The sequence below is a fragment of the Carassius auratus genome, chromosome 5 (genome assembly GCF_003368295.1).
Source record: "Carassius auratus strain Wakin chromosome 5, ASM336829v1, whole genome shotgun sequence".
In the NCBI taxonomy this organism is placed as follows: Eukaryota; Metazoa; Chordata; class Actinopteri; order Cypriniformes; family Cyprinidae; genus Carassius; species Carassius auratus.
In genome coordinates this window covers 20,729,590-20,746,180 of record NC_039247.1, presented here as the reverse complement: position 1 = coordinate 20,746,180, position 16,591 = coordinate 20,729,590, and the positions used below count along the sequence as shown (strand labels likewise).

The 16,591-nt window shown below is 36.0% G+C and overlaps 1 protein-coding gene across 3 annotated transcripts; it reads left to right on the top strand.

Annotated features, from left to right (window-relative positions):
* The first annotated feature begins 84 nt into the window (after positions 1-84).
* On the top strand, positions 85-16,591 carry LOC113080511 (leucyl-cystinyl aminopeptidase-like). Of its 3 annotated transcripts, none has more exons than XM_026252673.1 (18): positions 85-148; positions 3,080-3,902; positions 4,058-4,196; positions 4,554-4,685; positions 4,792-4,912; positions 5,064-5,215; positions 5,859-5,972; positions 7,501-7,632; positions 7,785-7,916; positions 8,127-8,278; positions 9,376-9,464; positions 9,560-9,743; positions 10,430-10,586; positions 13,019-13,203; positions 13,310-13,471; positions 13,565-13,705; positions 14,416-14,497; positions 14,603-16,591. In XM_026252673.1, the coding sequence occupies exons 1-18, from the start codon at positions 100-102 to the stop codon at positions 14,732-14,734; spliced, it is 3,078 nt and encodes a 1,025-aa protein (XP_026108458.1). In that variant the 5' UTR covers positions 85-99; the 3' UTR covers positions 14,735-16,591. The 3 variants fall into 3 exon arrangements, with proteins under 3 accessions (XP_026108458.1, XP_026108451.1, XP_026108464.1); XM_026252666.1 differs by having other exon boundaries at positions 9,373-9,464; XM_026252679.1 differs by lacking the exon at positions 85-148 and adding an exon at positions 801-1,163 and having other exon boundaries at positions 9,373-9,464.

The window sequence follows — 16,591 nt, the reverse complement described above, 5'->3', positions numbered from 1 at the left end:
TTTTCACAGAGTCAAATTGTTTGCATGTGATTCTCCAAACTGCTGAACAGTGACGCTATTACAGTTTTTCTTGTTGAGCATGTCAGTCAGTCTTAGCCCATGGAATCGGCAAACCATTTAAATCAGCAGCCGGAATACGGAGCTATTGGTATGAATTAATCTTTTTATGACCTCTTGATTATTTTTCATATTTAGATTTGCTGCTATTTTATTTTATTTTATTATTATTTTATTTTTTTGCAGACTTTAGAACATTTTTAATTCATAGAGCTACATGTGTTTGTGTAATTGTATATGGGATGTTGTCTTTAATGATAAAATAATCGATATGCCAGCCATGCAGCAAGTTCAGTTTACTGTATTTCTCTGGGAGGGCAGAGGCACCGGCGTCTTAAAGGGACAGTTCACATAAAATTAAAGCTCTGTAATTATTTACTCGTTCCAAACCCATTTTAGTTTCGGTCTTCAGTGAAACCCAAAAGGAGATATTAGACCGAATGCTTGGAAACCAGAATCAGCAGAATGAGAAAAAAATAATAATAGTCAAGCATACTTTCCCTGGTGAAGCTCCAGTCCACAGATGATAGATAGATAGATAGATAGATAGATAGATAGATAGATAGATAGATAGATAGATAGATAGATAGATAGATAGATAGATAGATAGATAGATAGATAGATAGATAGATAGATAGATAGATAATGATTTTCATTCATTTTTCCATAAATACGAACGACAGGGAAAACATTAAGGCATACGGGTTTAGAACAGCACGTCAGAATGGCCAGTTTTGGGAACACTGCCCCTTTAAACGGGGAAGCTGAAGTGGGAAGTAAAACTCAGGTTGCTTGACAGCAGTGATTACCGCTTTCAGCTCGTGTTCGCTGTTGTATCGATAAACAGTGTGCAGTGATGATGGTTCAATAAGCGATCATTTTAATGCAGTGAAGTGAGAGAGCTGTAGATTAGGCTAACGATGCTAAGCTAGCACCAGTTATCTGATGTGTTCCTGCGTTGAATGAATGTGTGACTCTTCAACCTTCCCAGGATTAAATACCCGCACTTTCAATTGAAACAGAATTAGTTTTTGTTTTGTTTTGGGTTTATTTTTTTTACTTCAGACCTGCATTTAAACATTTAAGCATGGAGACGTTTGAAAGCGGTAAGGCTCTTTATTCGAGGTCGTGCCCTGCATAAAGTTATCAGCTAACATGCTACCGCTAGCCGCGACGATTTATTATGCATAATGACATTTCATCTCTTCAAGTTTTTCTCTTGTAGTGTGATAACTTGTTTTATCACGGTTCTTGTTGTGTGTCAATGATTTTAAGAATCAACTTAGTTATGGTGTTGGTTAAAACGAAAGATAATGTGTGCAAAGTTCAAGCAGGCTAACAGACACTATGAATAACATTTAAATAACGTTAGTTAGCCATCAGTGGATCTACTTCACAAAGTTCACAGTAGGTCGTGACAGGAGCTCTGATTAAATAAACTTGTATTAATGTTTATGAGGGGGTGGAAATGTCAGTAAATTAGATCAGTGGTTTATTTGTTTTGGTGACTGTCATTCACGTGATGTCTCACAGTGCTCTGCTGTTAGCAGTCTGCATTAGACTTTATATTCCATTTAACTCTTGATCTGTCAGTCTGCGTGCATCAAACTCTAATTTACAAAGATATGTCATGTTTTGCACAAATCCTGTTTAAATCTTGGCAAGGTGACATTTGCTACTTTGTGTTTTGTGGTCTTGCTTAAGTTTGACACATTGACCAGCTGGTTGTAAATTTTTAGTACTATCTTGTCTTCTAGTTTAGGTTACTTAAGAGCTTCAATCATCTAACTGTCACGAAATACAGATGTCTGTCAGTGGCAGACAAAAAAAAAAAAACCTTTCCGTTGTTGACTTCCTGATGTGTGTATATATATATATATATATATTACAATGGAACAAAATGTCGCATTCTTAATACTGTCATGCAAAATACATTATTAAATTGTATATTATTTAAACATCAAGGAATTTAGTTTTTTCAGCCTTTATGCTGATTTAAGGAATCATACAGTAAAGAAAATGTAACGAGAAGCACCACTGTGAATAATGGGAATTACAAAAAAAAACTTTGAATGCCTATTATTATTATTGTAATTAAAATGTGAGAACCAAATGTACTTAAAGTAATCGTGAATCGTGAAAAGTCTATTTTTTTTTATTGAATATTGTAGAGCATTTACTATAATAAAAATGACAAATTATAAATGATTTATCAGTGTAGCTATAATAATTTTTTGAAATGTAAAAAATAGGCTGAATTTTAATCACATATTCAAAATATGTGATTGGTCATAAAATGTGTCCTTGACATGTTTTCGTGAGATTTGCAAAGGAACTGTAGCAAGTGTTTGCTGAAGATTTTACAAACTCTGCACAGTACTAAATGAAAGGGTTGCACTAACAGTAAATGAGGCATGTGATTTTGTTAAAAAGAAGTTGAAATTCAGGTCACTTAAAGAACAAGAGTGCAGGCATGTCAGCGGGTCAGCCAGTAGGATATCAGTGGTTTCAAGCAATGTGTTAAATGGTCATTTAATCACTGTTAACTTTAGCAGTGCAGTGCCTTGATTTGTTATTGAATTTATTAAGTCTAATTCTCTGTTGAAGAAGGAAGTAAAAGAGGAACCGTGTAAACACCACAATGACTTTCTGTTAGTATTGACAAATCTTATGCAGACAAAAGTTTGCAACATATTTTTTGAATTGAGTATAAAATAGTTTATGCTGTACATTAGTCACAGCCTGTGGTTATGGGTGCAAGTATTTACTGGAACAGTCTTAATGTTTGTCTGCACAGATGCATGAAAGGAGCTTCTTTCATCTTTAGTTTCACTATCATATCTTTTCTTCTTTTTACACTCTTGACATAAACACTAGGCGTAGGCGGACTACGAAATCACTCAACTTTCCAGAAAAGTGCTCAGTTATCTCAGACTGTAGCACTCTTCTCAACAGGAAGCCACTTTTAAAAACTGTGCTTTTGTATTCACACACCCTTTTCTGTTTCCACTGTAACCTACAGAAAGAGCTCCACTGCCCAGGAACATGATTGAGAACAGCATGTTTGAGGAAGAGCCGGATGTGGTGGATTTGGCGACGGAGTCCCCTTCCTACGCCATCGACTCAGACGATGCGGTCTATGAACCCCGCAGCTCGCGACTGTTAGTCCGAGGCCTTGGAGAAAACGACCTGGATGAAGATGAGGAAGATTACGAATCGTCTGCCCGTCTTCTTGGAATGTCCTTCATGAATCGCAGTTCCAACCAGCGCAGCGTCGCCTCATCCTACACCCGCCAGCAGTACTCTGGATCGTGCCCGAAGCCTTCGACTAAGACAACGGTGGTAGGTGTTCTCATCCTGGTGCTGGTGGCCTCCATGATTATGGTCGTCTACTTCCTTCCAGGCTGCACTTTTACCAGAAAAGGCTGCAGGAAGTCCAATTCGACCATGGACAGCATCTATCCAATTTCCACAAGTGGTGAACTTTTCCCATGGACCCAGTTGAGGTTACCGCCCAGTGTGCATCCTGTGCATTACAATATTTCACTCCATCCCAACCTGACCTTCATGACCTTCCAAGGCAGTGTATCCATCTTGGTGCAAGTATCGAATGAAACAAAGAATATTGTCCTTCACAGTTCTGATTTGAACATAAGCAAGGTCTCTTTTGACGGTAAAGAGGTCCACGTCCTGGAGTACAAACCTTGGCAGCAAATCGCCATCAAATTTCCAGAAGATCTTAAGAATGGACAGTATGTTTTGAACATTAATTACACAGCAAAGCTCTCCAACAGCTATGATGGCTTCTACAACAGCTCGTATGTTGACACAAATGGTACAAAAAGGTATTCGCAGCCCATTTAACCATTTGTGTAACCTTCTGAACGGTCGGGATAAATTTGATTGAACTATTCAGCTTCAGTGTATTGATTGCCCGTTACTTAGTTATATCTTTATGCCTCTCAGACACATCCTTTAATTCACTCCATCTGTCTTCTAGAGTTTTGGCCGCTACTCAGTTTGAGCCCTTGGCTGCTCGCAAGGCTTTCCCTTGTTTTGACGAGCCAGCTTTCAAATCAACTTTTACAATTAAGATGACCAGAGAACGCAAGTACATCAGCCTTTCAAACATGCCCAAGGTAGATATTTTTGTTTGTTTGTTCGATTGATTTATCTGCTTTTTAACTTTAAATTAAGAGGCTAATACATAACACATTTCCATTGCTGTTTTTTTTAGGTCATACATGTTTTGTATGGTTTATTTTATTTGAGTCTTTCTAATTTAAGAGACTGCTCAATACAATATTTAAATAATTTCTTAAAAGTAATTGGTTATATATCAATTTTACTACCGCTTCTATTTGTTTTATTACTTTTTATTTTTATATATCATTTTAGTGTTTATATTTTTTGATAGTTATAAATATTGTCATACATTTTTTTTTCTCAGATTATAGGTTTTGTAATTTTATTGCCCAATTTGTTTTATTTTCTAGGTCAAAACCACAGATTTAAAAAATGGGCTTCAAGAAGATGAGTTTAAGGAAAGTGTTAGAATGAGCACTTACCTAGTTGCATTTATTGTGGCTGAATTCATCGGTGTCAGTAATAATGTCTCTAATACTACGGTATGTGTTCTTCTCAAAATCAGTGTCTTGTGTTTACAAATATAATGTAAACATACTGCATTATGGTATTATTATTATTATTATTTTTTTTCCAAATGTTGTGCAGGTGTCTGTATATGCGGTTCCAGACAAAAAGGATCAAGTGCAGTATGCTCTGAACACAGCTTGTAAACTGTTGGAGTTTTACAATGCATTCTTTGACAACGTTTACCCGTTAAGCAAGCTGGGTGAGACACCTTTCCTTAAAGAAACTCTTCAAACAGGGATTATTAGATTTCTAAAATAGCTGCACATACACACTAATTTTGCTTTACAAATAACCAACCTCAAAGTGTTTATTTCCAGTGATATGACCGAATGTCCTTTTAAAATCAATAGATCTAGTGGCCATTCCTGACTTCCTCGCTGGAGCCATGGAGAACTGGGGACTGATCACATTCCGTGAGACCACTTTGCTAGTAGGGAGTAATTCTTCCTCTATAGACAAGCAACTGGTGACCTCTGTCATTGCTCATGAACTAGCCCACCAGGTAAGTCACTTTATAAATAAAGCAACGTTCTCATGACAGGGAAATGATAGTCACGTTTAAATGCACATGATAGAAATATCTGAGTTTGCTGGCTGCTTTACAAGGGTGTGTGTACTTATGTATCGTTTACATTCAGCTTTGATTACAATGTTGACCGACTTCAAGTTGTGTCTCTTAAAAGCAAAGTTCACCAAAAAATGAAGCATTTACTCATCTCATGTTGTTCCAAACCTGCATAACTTCATTGCTTCTGTTGAAGACAAAAGAAGATATTTTGAAGAATGTTGGTAACAAAACAGTTGGCAACAGAAGCCATTGACTTCCATAGTACAGAATATATATATATATATATTGAATTCATTGGCTTCCAGCACCTGTTACCAACATTTTTCAAAGTATCCTCTTTTGTGTTCAACTATGTGAGAGTGAATAAATGATGATGAGTGAATGATGTGCACCCATGATTGAGTGAACTATCCCTTTAAGCTTTCACTGCAAATTTTTGGGAGAAGCAAATGACAAAATGGTGTATTGACATAAAACATATATTATAAACTAAAACGTAATGTCTTTCAGTTCAGTTGAAAAGGCTAGTCGGAAATGCTGTGTTCATTGTGTCATGTACTGTTGTTTTTCTGTTCAGTGGTTTGGAAATCTTGTCACTATGAGTTGGTGGAATGATCTTTGGCTTAATGAAGGATTTGCAACCTACATGCAGTACTTGTCGATTGAAACCGTGTTCCCTGACCTTGATATGGTAAGTATTAGTCTAAATTAAGAATTACCCTTTGTTTCTTTCAATATTTTTTTTTTTAATTTAGTGTTGGGAAATTGAGAAGAGTCCTTGTCTCTGAATGGCCCTAGAGTATGTTTCTATGTATTAGGGATGCACTGAAATTTTGGCCGAAAAATGTACGAGAAAATTGCATTTTTGGTTTTTGGCCAAAAGAGAAATGGCTAAAACCATATGGTGAGTCGCACCATCCAGCAATGTTCAGCACGCAGGCTTTACTCTTACACTAGTGTTGTGACTCAAATAACACGCCAGCAGGACATTTCTATGTAGTATACTTGTTCCTGTTTGCAATAGCACTACTGTGCTGAAACATGGTGTAGTACAGCTATACTAGTAGAGAGCGCTGGTAAAATGATGCTACCCTCTCGTGTGACACTATACTACGCTCTACTCACATGCTCTGATAATAATAGCTTTTGTAGGACTACACAATATTGAGATAATTAAACGGGGAAAAAAAATCTGATTCTGTTGAGAGAACTGAATAAAATTATGTATTAATATTTATTATTATTTATTTCTGTCCAAGTGTGTTTATTTTATTGGCTTGTATTTTTTTAATTCAGTATTATTAAAATGATTGAGTTACATTTTTTAAATTATTACACCTTTATTTTGTATTAAAGAATAACACAATAAATAATGAATAAAAATCATTTTCTGTTTGGGGTTTTTCGTCCAAGTGCATCCCAAATTTTCTGTTTTTAATTTTAATTTCGATGCATTCCTAGAATGTATCATATTAATTATTAATCAGTGTCTAGAACTCTCCTGTCCAAGGCTCTTTTTGTGCATAAAACAAGAGATGATCATGGGCATTTAGCACCATAATCCAACTATGATGACTTGGATTAATTCATAATGGAATATGTTAATTTATCTCTTGTTTATTTAATTCTTCTAACAGTGCTGTTTCTCGTGACGTTTACTTCTGTAAAATTAGGAATTGGCAATAACTAGGAAATAATGTTGATAGGCTAGAATGTAGGGCTGTAGCTATCCAATATTTTAGTAATCGAGTATTCTACCAAAAATTCTATCGAATAAACGGATAAAATGTGTTTTTGCTTAATTAAAGTGCAATATTAATTATGCAAGAAATAAGACTCCTGGGTCTCTTAAAATCAACAACTAAGTTTCCTTTTTTAGAATTTTTTTATTTTTTATTTTTTAAATGCATCAAAAAATTCGATAATTTTTTGTAATCAAGTTACTCGAGGAATCGTTTCAGCCCTACTAGAATGCCATCTCTAATTTGGACCGTCATGCAAAAAATGTGCCGTTTTAATAAACTGAATTTAAGGCTTCATGTTGGGGGGAAAAAATAATACATGTAGTGTGTAATAATAACTGCAATCTTGCATTCTTTGTTTTGATGTAAAGTAAATGGAGTTGAGTCGATTTCATTGACTCCTATGATGGGAAAACCCCTATTACAATGTGTGTCATTCAGAATGTCTATATTTGATTGTGTGTCTTTCATATCCAGGACACTGAATTCTTAAAGGTTCGCTTTGAAGCGCTGGCCAAAGATGCATTGAACTCATCCCACCCAGTGTCCACTGTGGTGAGCACCCCTGAGCAGGTGGAAGAGATGTTTGATGCTGTGTCTTATGAGAAGGTACTTCATAAGTTACCTGTTGCTTGTGAAGTGGCTTTACTTAACCGTCTTTTTACGAACTGGTGCAATGTAATCATTTGTCATTGAGTGTTATTGAGTCTGTAGCTATTCTCAGAACTTGAACACGTTTCTTGGTCTGCCTTTTCATCCAGGGGGCTTCAATACTGCTGATGCTCAATGCAACACTCGCAGATGGGGAGTTTCGAAAAGGAGTGATCGAGTACTTACAAAACTATAGCCTATCAAACACAGAAAGTGAAGACTTATGGAATAGTCTTTCCCAGGTCAGACCTTTTCTAATTGAGATGAACGTATGATGTCTGCAAAGTGATTGCATTTCATTATTCACAAGAACAAAACAAAGAGTTGTTTTGAGTATGATGAAGGCAGTTACAAAATTAAACAATGTGCACTTTTATATAATGATGAAGCAACTGAGCTGACATCTGAGCTGTGGATTTATAATTGTGTATTGACATACATGTTCTCCATAGGTGAGCAACAAAAACGTAAATGTATCTGAGATGATGAACACCTGGACTGTTCATAAGGGCTTTCCTCTGGTCACAGTGGAGAGAAAAGGCACACAAGTGACACTGACACAAGAACATTTCCTTCTGAACGCTGAAAACAGCACGGGCGACAGGTAAAGGACTTTTACTGCAACTGTGAAGATTGATCTAAACATCTTAATGAATTAGGAGAATGTAAGCTGTGAAAGTTGTATTAAAACTAGCTTTCAAAAGTTTGGGCTCAGTAAGATTTGTTTAAGTATTATTATTCTTAATCATTAATCCAAAGTGTTTCTTACTATTAATCAAAGAATCCTGAAAAAAATGTTTCCACAAAAATATTAAAGGGATAGTTCACCCAAAAATGAATATTTGCTGATAATTTACTCGCCCTCAGGCCATCCAGGATGGTAAAACGGTAAAGAAGATTTTTAGCTGAAATCATGGTCCTTGGTGTTTCATAAAATGCAAGTCAGTGGCTATACAATATATGATCAGGAGCTACAGGTAGTAATTTTGTGTTGCCTCTATATGTTTTTTTGACTCAAGTTCTGGTAGCCATTGAATTGCATTTTATAAATAACCAAGGACTATGGTTTCGGCTAAACATATTCTAATGTTCTACTGAAAAACAAAAGTGTCACATACTTCTTGGGTAGCCTGAGGGTGAGTAAATTAACATAACATTTTCATTTTGGGATGAACTTTAAGCATTCAGCAGCTGTTTCAACACTGATAATAAGTGTTTCTTGAGCAGCAGTTCAGCATATTACATCAATTTCTAAAGGATCATTTGACACTGAAGACTTCAGTAATGATACTAGAAATTCAGCTTTGCCATCGTAGGAATAAATTACATTTTACAATGAATGACAATAGAAAAAAAAAAAACGATTTTAAGTTATATTTAAACAAAATAATATTTTGTTACAATAATGTTTCTAATGTATTTTTGATCAGATAAATGCAGCCTTGGTGAGCATAAGAGACTCCCAAAAAAACATAAAAATAAAAAGGTTCTTACCAACCCCAAACTTATAAACTGTCTTGTATGTCACAGGAAATAATAGTCTTGTTTGTTTTAAGGTGCAAGCAACGTTTTAAACAAGGAGTAGTATATTGTTTAATGTCAAAGTCCAATATTGATCTACTGAAGAAGCAAGCTGTATGTGAACTCTGCCTCTCTTGATGTGGAATGTTAATTGATTCACTTTTGTGTTACCCGTAGCAGCCTGTGGCACATTCCTCTGACGTATGTTAATGACAGCTGTAGTTCTCTCAGCTCCTGCAAGCAAGTGTTCCATCTCAAGGACAAAACAGGTGAGGCATGTGAGAGTGTACTGGCATAAACAGAACGTTTCCAACTACTGGAAATACTCAGTAATATATTGTTTGTCGCTTTAAATCTTTTCCAGCCACGTTAAAGCTTCCAGATCAGGTGAAGTGGTTGAAGTTCAACTTCAGGAGTGATGGTTTCTACATAGTGCATTATGATGATGAGGGATGGAAGAACTTGATTGATGCTTTAAAGAAGGATGTGAATGTCCTCTCCTGTAAAGACCGAGCAGCTCTCATCAATAACATCTTTGCTCTCTCTAGGTAGATCTGCATTTAAAGGAAGATATTAGACAAGAGCTGATGTTGCAGGATTCATGGAAAACCTGGAAATAGCATTTTATTGATTATGATAGTGGTTCAGATTAAAATATTTTTTTTCTTTGTTTTGCAAATAGTTTTTATAATAACTGAAAATATAAATTTAACAACCCCATCATAAACAACTGGTAAAATCACCAGAAATGATTGCGTCAAAATGTATTGTTTGTTGGTTGATTGTGTAGGTATTGTATGTTTTCGAGAACATTTCAGTGATATGATAATACTGTAACACCCATCAAAACCAGCATAATTCTGCATTAAATTATGTCATTTTTTCTCTTTTTAAGATACAATAACGTTCAAACGTTTGCTGTCAGTAATATTTTTTCACTTCACCAAGGCTGCATTTATTTGATCAAAAAATACTGTAATACTGTGAAATATTATTACAGCTTAAAATGACTGTTTTCTAAAAAGTACTTTATTCCTGTGACATAAAGCTGAGTTTTCTGAATTCAACAGAAAAAAAAAATCGAATGCATCCTTGGCTGAATAAAAGTGTCCATTTCTTTAAAAAATACAAAAATAAAACAATTCTTACTGAAGCCAGCGTTTTGAACGGTAGTATAATTTTTTTCAGTAAATAAGTGAAAATCAAGAATATGTTCCCTTCATCTTTCCTCCAGATCGGGCAAGGTGTCTTTCAGAGAGGTCTTAAATCTAATGGAGTACATCAGAAATGAGACAGACACGGCTCCCCTGACTGAAGCTCTCTTCCAGCTTGGTCAGATCTACAGGTTGCTGGACAAACGATCAGAGTTTGACTTGGCCTCTAGAATGGCGGTAGGTACAACATCTATCTACAGCACCTTGAGTGGCTGTTGTTGTCAAATGGCTCTCTTTATCCTCTTTCACACATACAGTCTTTACTGCTAAATTACTGTTAAGAGAGCATGTGTGGAGAGGACCTTTTAAAAAATAAGGTATAATGCCTGTTTCACACATACTCCGTCTGCAGTGAGTATGCGTTGCATATTTTTTTTGCGCACCCATGTTAAAAAATACCACCTTTAGATAAACATGGCAACATAATATATGCACGTTTATGGAGGCAGAAAAACAAAGTTCCTTACAGTGTTAGTTCACCAAAAAATGAAAATTATGTCATTAATGAATCACCCTCATGTCGTTCCATCTTGGGAACACAGTTTAAGATATTTTAGATTTAGTCCGAGAGCTTTCTCTCCCTCCATTGAAAATTTATGTACGGTATACTGTCCAGAAATGTAATAAAAACATCATCAAAGTAGTCCATGAGAGTGCGACTGCTGTGACTCTTGACGTACGACGCTGCTGACGTGTTATCTTTGTTATTTGGTGCACCAGAAAACACGTCAGCAGACCCGGAAGAGAAGACAATGCTAAATAAAGTCATTATTTTTTTAATTTTTGTACCAAAATGTATTTTCGGTGCTTCAAAAAATTCTAACTGAACCTCCGATGTCACATGGACTACTTTGATGATGTTTTTCTTACCTTTCTGGACATGGACAGTATACCGTACACACAGTTTCAATGAAGGGACTGAGAGCTCTCAGACTAAATCTAAAATATCTTAAACTGTGTTCTGAAGATGAACAGAGATCTCACGGGTTTGGAACAACTTGAGGGTGAGTTATTAATGACAGAATTTAGATTTTTGGGTGAACTAACCCTTTAAGACCTGTGGGATTGCTTGTAATAAAGATTTAAATGCAAAAGGCACAAAAGTCGACTGTTTCTGTCAGAGGTGATTTTTAATTTGAAATGTTTGTGATAGCCTAACAAGAAAAGTAGACTAAATGTTATGTTTAAATGTGTTGCCACTCGCTTGAGAAACTTATTATACAAACCTAGAAGTCAAGTGCATGAATAATACGTTGTTTATATTTGAGTTTCAACTAATGTCTACGAAATATTTTTACTGTACTGTGATAAGAGTATCACAATCATGAAAAAGCTTTTTTTGTTTTTCATTTTATTTTTTATTTTTTTTAAATGATTTGAAATCAAAATATTGAACAAATGTTGTGTGTTTGGCCTAAACAGCCGTGGATCAGTAGCGGACTGCAAACGCGTCCTGTGTGAAAGCACAATGAGTCCGTGCTGCTTCTGCACCACATACGTAACGCACACAGACTGCATACGGTACATCAGGGCTATTCACATCTTGCCTTGGCCAGTGCACTGCAGAGTTAAGCTCCAACCCTGATCAAACACACCTGAGCCTGTTAATCGATGTCTTTGGGATCATTAGAAAATCACAGGAAGGTGGGTTTGATCAGGGCTAAACTCTGCAGTGCACTGACCCTCCAGGGCAAGATTTGAATAGCCCTGTGGTACAGAAACTGCTTTTGGTCTATATAGCTAATTTTGCCCTTCATGACAACTGTGAGGGGTTGAATTTTCCATACAGTTTACGGGTATGCCAAAACCACTGGAAGGCAAGCCTGTATCCTTTAGCCAGAAAAGTGTAATGGCTAATGCTAAGCTGTGGTACGCAGGGAAAGAGACCAGAGGCTATTGTGTAATTGGTTTAGCTGCTTCACGTGAAGTTAGCTGTTAGGCTTTTTCCAGTGGTAAGTACCACAGATCCTCACATCTCCCAATAACAACAGACCGATCGATGTTGGACATCAAAGTACTGCTGGAGCTATAGAGAGCAGACGAGTCCGTATGCTTTCGAATCACTTCTCACTGTAATTCTTCACAACACACCTATGCCTTGTCCAAAAACCCACACTTGCGGTCTAAGCCACTTGAGAGCTCCAGAGCGGTATTCAAGACTTAGTGTACCCCATCGTGCATCATGTTCTGGAAATAAATCGCGAGCCTTTTTGCCGAGATTTGCGCGAGTTGTTAGATATTACATATAATTTGGTAGAAATGCAGTGTTTTTATGTTTTATTGGTGCGAAGGTGATTTTGTGCAACTGCTTTTTATCACTTCATTAGAAGCACCACAAATTTAAATAATGTCGTGTTATTGTGACTACTGAACAGACATTCAGAAGTTGATTTTAAAATGCAAAGTATTTAAAATAAAATTAAGCTGTGGAAACACTTGCATTTTTTTTTTTTTTGACACACTTGTGGTCTTCCTCATCACTTGAACACTTGGGCCAACGTTCTAATCATTACTGGTATTACTGTGTGAGGGGCTTTTATTTTATCTTATAAAAATTTATTTAGTGCTAAAACATGTTTGAAAGTTTTCTTGGAATTTAATCTTTGCAGAGTTACATTGATCAGCATTTTGGAGATTTAATGGCGAGTCAGTCATGGGATCTGGAATCTTCCGTGTCAAAGATGACGCTTCGGTCTGCCCTGCTGGAGATGGCATGTTCCCTTAACATAGGGAACTGCTCAACACAGGCCAAGCATCTGTTTGAACAGTGGCTCGCTTCCAACAAGACTTCTCAGTAAGTTTGTGTGGTGATTATTGTCTAAAGCTCTTGACTTTTGTACTCCTCGCTGCATATTTCTTAGGAACAGAGGAACATCTTGTTATATGCCTTGTTGTTTTAGGATTCCCAGCGATCTCATGAGAACAGTGTTCAGAGTTGCTGCTCAGACAGATGAAGGATGGGGTACGCTTCTAGACACGTATAAAAACTCCATCAATGACCAAGAGAAACGAAAGACACTGGATGCTTTGGCCAGCACTCAGGATCTACGGAAAATCATTTGGTAAGACTGGGCAGCATGTTCCGTTAAGAGGGAAAATTCTTTTGAGATGTTAGTACAGACATACCTGAAATGTTTTTTTTTTTTTTCTCTAAGGATTCTACATAACAGTCTTGATGGAAGTGAGATTCAAACTCAAGAATTTCCTTTGGTGATCAACACAATATGCAAGAACTTTGCTGGCTACCTCTACGCTTGGAATTTTTTGAAGGAAAACTGGGATAAAATCACTCAGAAGTGAGCGGTGCACATATATTTTCTGTCTTTTTGAATCCAGACTTTTATTGTAAATATTATGCGGAATAATAATCAAATAATACAGTAATAACGTAATAACAAGATGACAAGCTCATGAAGATACCTTAAACAGAGTTTATAAATGTTTTATGACCTGATATTGACACTCTAGATATATATTTATATATTTATGTAAAAAAAAGATTTTTTTTTTTTTTTTTAAGAAATTAATGCTTTTTAATTGTTTGAAAGTGACAGTTAAGACTTTTACATTGTTACAAAAGATTTCTATTCCATAGAAAGGCTGTTCTTTTCAACACTCTATTCATCAGACAATACTGAAAATATATCACTGTTTCCACAAAAATATTATAAGCAGCACTGTTTTCAACATTTATTATAAAAGATGTTTTATGAGCACCAAATCAGCAAAAGAATGATCTTTTTGTAGGATCATGTGACACTTAAGACTGGATTAATGGCTGTTGAAAATTCAGCTTAGTCATTTCAAGAATAATTTATATTTTACATATTCAAATAGATAACAGTTATTTTAAATTACAATACTACTTCTCAATATTACAATTGTTAGTGTATTTTTTATTTTATTTTCAAAATGCATTTGAAGAAAACGCTATATATGTTTATTGTGCATGTTAAAACATTGAGTGCACAATTTAATGTTTTCTTTTCCATTTTTTCCATGCAAGGTTTCCTGTTGGATCCTTTGCCATTCAGAGTATCATCATGTCCGCAACCAGTCAGTTTTCCACAAAAACACATCTCACGGAGGTCTGTTCATCCCCCCAAAAATGCATAGCTTTGATAAAATAAAAAACAGTAAAGTTTTACTTTTGTGTATTTGTACTACGGTAACGTTTTCATTTTCTCGTCCAGACCCAGAACTTCTTCTCTTCTCTGGGGACGAATGGTTCTCAGATGAGGATCGTGCAGGAGGCCATTGAGACCATTAAGCTCAACATGCGATGGATGGAAAAGAACTTGAACACGCTCCAGATATGGTTGTAGTGTGAGGAGGAGACGGCTCCTCTCTCGTGCTTCTCACTTCCTCAGGTGATTTCACCAGGAACATACAGGTGTGAGTGATATTACCATCACAACAGCCAGAGCCATAAATGTACAATGTTAGGGCAAACTCAAGACAAAAGGGCAGATTAACTTGGGCATAAAGGGCCGTTTAAAAAATTTTTTTTCAGGGCATCTAATAGGGATTTTTTTTTTTTGAGTGCTCCAGTGAGTAGCCAGAAGCTTGCCAGATATCTGCCAGAAAACAGTCAGCCTTTAATACTAGCTTGTGTAAATGAATATGTCTGGTTATTAATTGTAAAGCATATGCATTATCTTTCCTCCTAAGTTCTGAACGAAATGAAACTGCATATGATTTCCTGTGTCATAACTTGAGTGTTAGTTGCTGCTTGGGAAGGCTCATGCGTTGCCCTTTTGGGGTTCACTTGGGGCCCAACTCAATATGTTTATGGCTCTGGCCTCAAGCAATATTTGCACTATTCAAAGATTCAGCTTGCTCAGGGCAAATCTGGTTGTTGCTGAAATATCATGATGCATTTAAACCCTTTTAATTAACGTCAGCGGCTACAGACCAAAACCTCCCATCTGTATCTGTTAAAAATGCCCTTATCACGAATTGCCAAAAAATAAAATTATGAAAACTGAAATGATGCTAAATGGGTGTCATCACAATGCCCCTTTCTCCTAGATCTAAAAGCTTTATTTATGTGTGTGGAGGTGAGGTTTTAATAATTTGCATAGTCTGCAATGATTGAATCCAGCACTGTGTAAATGTTCTTGCCTTTGAGGTTTTTCAACTTTTGTCTTTTGCACAAAATGTTTTTTTGGAGTTCCATTTAGAAATGAGTGTGTATGTGATGTCATTCTTGTGCGGGCTTGTAATATAGGTAAAAGTTTGACATTGGAAATATTATGTTAGAATTTCTTAAACATTTAGGTGTGGATTTTATTTGGGGTTTTGCGCTGCACATTCTGATGAAGCTGAAATATTTTACACTTCTGTTGTTGAAATTCTGTGGGTTTCACCCATATGATTTGAGATGTAGAGATATGTTTGTTTGCAAGCCTTCATGTAGATGGCTTCAGTTGATAGTAAACCGTTTTTGTTAAATTGCCACAAGGCAATAAGGGGGCTCTAAAGTCAAATCACTGATTGAGAGTTGTTACATTTTTCACTGGTTGCTACTGATTTGTACTCCTCAAGGATTGTAGGTTTTTGTGCGTGTGATGTGTTTTCCTCACAGTTTCCTCACAGATTTTCATGCTATTCAGGACTTTTTTTCTAATATTTTGAATGCTTTTAGTTGGTTAAAAAATATGGAGTCACGACCTTGCACAAATATGTGTCAAAATGCACATTTATCCGTAATACAGTCCACAAATACAGTGTGAATATCTGTGCATTTGTATACATGCATTTCTTTTTTATATATATATTATTTTAACTCCATACATAAATGTTTAGTTTACTTCGTGGAGTGTGACAATCTGTGCTCACTGTCTACAGCTTTCAGGTTTTTGATTCTAGCTCAGTGATTTGACCTCATAAAATGTCAAATATGACTGGTACATTGTAATTGTTTTGAATGTAGCAGTTGTAGCTTTGCTTAATCTGAAGCTTTATTCATGTGTTTGTGGTAGAAATGAATAAGGACAACGATAGCATTGTTACACTGTAATGGACGTTTCTAATGTCAGGTTGGAGTTACAGTTATTGATGAATGTATTCATGTTTGTTACTATAGATCTGTTTAAACACAAGTGTTATGATTGTAATTCCCTTGTATCTGAATTCATCTGGATATGGTTAATTAAACACGATGTGTCAAATCTGTTGAA

Coding starts and splice junctions, on each gene's coding strand:
- LOC113080511 (XM_026252666.1), top strand. CDS start 100: ATGGAATCGGCAAACCATTTAAATCAGCAGCCGGAATACGGAGCTATT. Junction 4,197..4,553: donor GCCTTTCAAACATGCCCAAG/GTAGATATTTTT, acceptor TTTATTTTCTAG/GTCAAAACCACAGATTTAAA. Junction 7,917..8,126: donor TATGGAATAGTCTTTCCCAG/GTCAGACCTTTT, acceptor TGTTCTCCATAG/GTGAGCAACAAAAACGTAAA.